The sequence below is a fragment of the Nematolebias whitei genome, chromosome 18, assembly GCF_014905685.2.
Source record: "Nematolebias whitei isolate Nwh7 chromosome 18, NemWhi1, whole genome shotgun sequence".
Classification (NCBI taxonomy): Eukaryota; Metazoa; Chordata; class Actinopteri; order Cyprinodontiformes; family Rivulidae; genus Nematolebias; species Nematolebias whitei.
In genome coordinates, this window is record NC_056515.1 from 17,394,836 (window position 1) to 17,400,291 (window position 5,456).

Below are 5,456 nucleotides of genomic sequence, written 5' to 3' on the forward strand. Positions count from 1 at the left end.
AGTTGAATGTGTCAGCATTCAAGTATATATATATATATATATATATAATTGTTTTAATTTTTTTTAATGGCAGCACAGATTAGATTTGCTAAATAGCTTTTGAAATAAACCACGAGGCTCCTGGCACTATGCCCTCTTGGACCAAAAAGACCAAACAGGAAATGTTTGACCATAACACGCAGCGCTGCAAACGAAGAAAAACAAACACAGCGTGTCAACATGAATACCTCTCCATCTGTCAAGCACGGTGGTGGAGGGCTGATGATCTGTGCTCGTTTTACAGCCACAGGACCTGGGCACTGAAACAGCTATGATCCTATCAGTACACCAAAGTATCATCAAGTCAGATATTACTGCTTCGCCTAAAATAGATCCTGAAACACAACAAAGATCCCAAACACCGGAGCAAATCTTTTACACCAAGGATTATTTATGAATATTTATTCTTTGCTATCGTTTCTGCAGCTCGTTGTTGAGCAGAGTCGCTGAACACTGGAGTTCTTACTTGAGGACTGTTAATAATAACTTCAGCCAGTATGAAGCCAGCAGCTCACTGGGCTGCAGCTGTTGGAGATGATCAACCACGACGAACAGCGACGGTCTGAATCTGCAGAGCTGCAGCCATGAGCTGAAACCTTCATGATTCAGGATTATCAGTCGGTTCTGGGCAGCAATCGTTCGGACACTTAAAGGAATAAAAGGCCCCGGATGTTACGTGCTCGAGAAGAGACGTAAAGAACCCTGAAGGTCCTTCTCACAACAAACCTGCAGCTCTGAAGCGTTTCAGGAAACGCCTGCAGGTTGTCTGTCATCAAGCTGGAAACACACGATTGTTTGGAGATTTTACTCAAACTTTTCTGTGGCCCTCAGTGTCTGATAACTCCTAAAAATCTAAATATTCTCCTCTTTTTTTTTATTATTGTTGCACCTTTTGCCGCACATGGTTGTCGTTTTACGTGTTTGTCCAATGATGAGCGATAAAGCTGATTTAGGGTGCATTTATTTTGATACAGGTTCATGGATTGTTTTGCAGCTACTGTTACACCAGCACTACCCATAATGCATTGTGGCATATAACAATGGTGGTTTATAAGGAAAACAATTCTGTCATCAAACAGCACCAATAAAAGACGTGATGATGACAAACCCTCAGCGGTTAGTAAGACACTTCTCCCTCTGACTCCTCTCGTTACAGCATCTCTACTCTGAAATGTCATTTTTACTTTTATTTGTGGTTTAAATTAGCCTTGTACAGATGTTTTTAACAAACTGATTGTCTGAATTAAAAAAAAAAAACAGGCTAATATTAAAATGTACTGTTTTGAGCCTCAGTAGAAAAGATTTTTAACTGTGTTGTTGTTTTTTTTTAAATACAGACGGAGAATATATTACGTATGAAATAAAGTGATGATGATTATGTTCAGCAGAAAATACATTTTCCAAGATTAAAGCTGCCAAATCCCTCATGAAAGCTCTAAAACACACGAACAACTGAAATCAATCTGAAAAAAAAAAATACATTTAGTTCATTTATTTTATTTTTGAACTTTTTATTGAATGAACACAAAATGTCTAGTTTTGTGTTCATGTCCTGTTTTTCCCATGACTCCAGTGAAAGCTGACAAAACATCAAAATTAGCTCTTTGCTTGCTTAATTTACTTATTTTTATTTACTCTGGCAGAAAATATAATACGTCAAACTTAAATGACACTTTCATAAAGTAGATGATCGTGTGTCTCGTTTACACTTTGAACAAAATATTTGTTCCTCTTTAAACAGACTTATAAATTTCTCTCTGAGCCATTATTTTTATAGCTTTCAGCAAAATGAATTATTTTCAGTTTGAGGGAGAAAAGCAAAAAAAAAAAAGAAGCAATTATTAGAACATAATTTAGCATTTACGTTATATATCTGTCTTTAATTTCTTATTTATTTGTCAATTTAATTCTTATTCCTATGAATTTGATTAATTTTACGTACAAGCAGCTCGGACAAACCTCAGCCTGTGTCAGGTTTATTACTCATTATTTTATTTGTAGTAAAACAAATGCAGCAATGAAAGATGATCCAAACAGATGTTTATTTCTTGAACAAACCAAACAAACTATCATTTGTGTTTTACATTAATTATTATACATTTTATTATAAAATGGGACAGATTTGCACACATTTAGAGTTGTCTCTGTTCAGCTTTGTTTTAGAGTAAAATGCTGAACAATTTTGTTTTATAATTGTATAAATGCATAATTTACATCTCACAGCTTTAAACTTATAGCTTATTTTTAAGCCATATTAAAGTATTTTATTTTAACATCCTATTTTCCTTTAAAAAACAATCCTTGTTGATGTTTTGAAGCTTTTGTCTTTCTTGTTAGAATCAGTCGCGTCAGAATGATGTAAACAGATTAGTGTTTTTGATGACGTGCGTATTTAATTTCGTTTAAATTTTTTCCACATCTCATGTGTTTAAGTCCGTGGGTGTCTCCTTCAGGGAGGTGCATCGGTTTTGGTGTCGGCGTGTGATTTCGCCGCACGCTGCCAACTCTTGGTCGAACTTCCAGCTCTGGTTCTGATGAAGCCTCGAAGGAAGACAAAGGCCTGCGAGAGCAGACTGGAGCAGAGGGAACCCAGCAGAGAGCAGACTGGAGCAGAGGGAACCCAGCAGAGACGCTGCGACAGGCAGGCGGCCTGCAGCCGGTGCCAGCTTCTCTGAGGAAAGCCCCCGGACCACCCAGCTACAGGGGGATGGGGGGGGGTTGCTCTTCAACACTTCACCTGCCTGCCGTCAGAAAACCAGCTCTGTTCTGTGGAACCGATTCACTTTCTGCTGGTTTCACAAGACGACTCCGTCCTGACACCAAAACGACTCCTGACAGCTGCTGTTTGGAGCAGCGCTTCACAAAGCTTGGTTAGGACCCCAGCGTTGGTCACAGAACAGCACCTAGGGGGTTCCTGGATATTTACAAATGTTTGCCTATAACTTTTCACCGTATTTTACAAGGACTATCAAACAGATAAAAATGATTTATGTGGATGTCAGGACTTTATATCCTGATGCGTGCTCAGTAATCCAGGTGAAGAAGTCTTTCAGATGAAAGAAGAAACGTTTCTATATTATTTTTTTGTTTGTTTTTTGAACTCGTCCAGACGACCGGCTAACTTTTTTGGGTCAGGACTTTACATTGCCAGTTTAACGCGCTCATATTAAGTCGGGTTATTCAGTTTTTGGACGTGTAAAATGGCAAACGTTGGGGTCAAAAGCCACAGTCACAATCATGTTGTGGGTCAGGAGCTGCTGCCTCGGGGTCCTCAGGTGAACCTGCAGGATTCAAAGCTCTAAATGCTCCACAGAGTTATAACAAGGGTTTTTAACCTCTCCAGACTCGTCAAAGAGCTTCAGTGTTTCTCATGCACCCTGACACTCATACAGCGCTAACATTTAGATTTTACACTTGTGAAGCCGACTCAGACTTAAGTAGATCAGGGTCAGCCTGGGGTCACAAAGGACACTGCAGGGGCTGCGAGTCAAACCCCCGACCCTCTAAATTGAAGACGGCCTCCCCGGGAAAAGCACCCTGAAACCTGCAGCTGTTATCAGAGTGTTCCCACAGAATCTGTGATGATAAACAAGTCAGGAGACAATAAACCCATCAAGATAACAACCTCTAATTATTGGCTTCACCACTTCTCTCATCTGTTGCTTACATTTCTTTTAGAGTCCACAAAAGACAAAAACAAACTTATCTTTGGGATCAGTTAAATAATATTAATAAAATCACCGCGTGTTAGGTTGATGTCATTAAACTGGTCGGTTGTTGACACATTTTTTGGACTGAATATTTGTTGGAGCAGCTCTAAAGATTCTGCTGCTGTCCTCACACTGATGGGCCAGACTTGCATTTTTATTTTTGCTCATAATTTAAACTCCGAAGGCATTTGTTTTTACACTTAAAAGATCAGACACACTGCACCACTAACACATCTTAAAGCCCCACACTGTTTTTATATATATTTTTTAGTAAATTCCTGTAATGTGTTTTTGTCAATTTAATGAAACAGGAACAATTGTTGAATTTTAAAATTTACCTGAACATTTTTTTTTTTAGTTTTAATGATAAAACAATATTTCTGTGTATGTTTATAAGTGTTTTTCTTGCCTTCTGCGCTGTTGGACAACAGCTCAACAAACGGCGCACGGCACGTGCTTTTAACATGTTTCTCCCCCCTTCCACCCCGCAGCCTGCGGCCCCCCGGGCCCCCCGGGCCCCTCTTACCGTTGGTAGTCGCTCCTGCAGTACAGTTTGGTGTCCTTGCAGTAGCAGGTGGCGGTGAGCGGCTGCTGGCACGCGGCGCACTGCAGACACTCCTCGTGCCAAGACGCGCCATTGACCCGCAGCAGGAAGCGGTCCGAGATGGTCCGCGCGCAGCCCTCACACACGGCCTGCGGGGGACACTCCCCTGCTGGGAGACACGCGAGGGGGACAAAATAAGTCTTGTGCAGGAGGGACAACGAGAGGACGGGGGGACACTTCACCTATAGATGATAAACTTGACTTTTTGCTGCTGTGATTAAAAAAAACAAAACACTTTTCATCAGGAGACCAAAAATACTTTTCTGTTTTTGGTTTTGATGCTAACGAATAAACAACCTTGTTTTTATATATCTTACATTTATTTTTAAGAATTTAATCAGCTTCAAGAAGCCTCCAAAACTTATATTTTTACTCAAATGCTTGGTTGTAAATTGTTTCCCACATTATATTCACAAGCCCCCAATTTAAATCTCTCCCTGCAGGACGGCTTTAATGAAACTGTTGATCAAATCATTAATGTGGATCTAAGATTGGATAAATGAAAAGATTGTGAGGTCAATTTAATGATTTATGGAGTTTATTAATTATCCTTTCTGCTGATCCCCCCAAAAGAGGAAAATATTATGATTGTCTATTAATTTCTGGTGCACACTGTAAATAAAAAAAAAGAAAGTGTGTAATTCTGTAGGAATTATTGAATCCACAGAAACAACATTATTATTATTAGGGGTTTTTTTTTTTTGTTTGTAATAAAATATGTTGAGAAGTTGTATTTTATTTCACGTTTTTAAATGTAAGTAGTTATTCCTGGAGCAACTTTATAAACTTTAAAAGACGTGAACTGAATGAAGAGCTCACCTATGAGCGCGTGCAGGGAGCCTCCATCAGTCCTCAGCCTCTCCTCCACCTTAAAGTCCTGCAGCATCTGCCCGCGAGGCGCAGCGCGCACATCAGCCGCGCGCGCCGCACTTGTTGCCAGCTCCATAAAGTCCCTGTCAGCCTCCTCCTGCATGTCCGAACCTCTGACGGAGCCGGAGGAGAGACGCGAAGCTGGGAGCTCCTGCGCGCGAGCGGATCCAGAGGTGCTGGAGACACGCTGATCCAGATGTGCTGAGTGGGATGTGGCAGCCTGCGTGGCTTTC

At 40.6% G+C, this 5,456-nt stretch overlaps 1 protein-coding gene across 2 annotated transcripts in view; it reads right to left on the minus strand.

Moving 5' to 3' along the window:
* The window catches only part of LOC119425072 (LIM/homeobox protein LMX-1.2-like), a 56,354-nt gene extending 51,115 nt beyond the window's left edge, over window positions 1-5,239 (minus strand). The window contains exons 1-2 of one of the 2 annotated variants that reach the window (XM_037692597.1): window positions 5,173-5,239; window positions 4,276-4,459 (exon numbers count right to left, since the gene is read on the minus strand). In XM_037692597.1, coding sequence (XP_037548525.1) covers window positions 4,276-4,459; window positions 5,173-5,239 — 251 coding nt within the window. Of the gene's footprint in view, window positions 1-4,275; window positions 4,463-5,172 lie in introns of both variants that reach the window. The other variant, XM_037692596.1, reaches the window with a different exon arrangement.
* Between the last annotated feature and the right edge of the window lie 217 nt (window positions 5,240-5,456).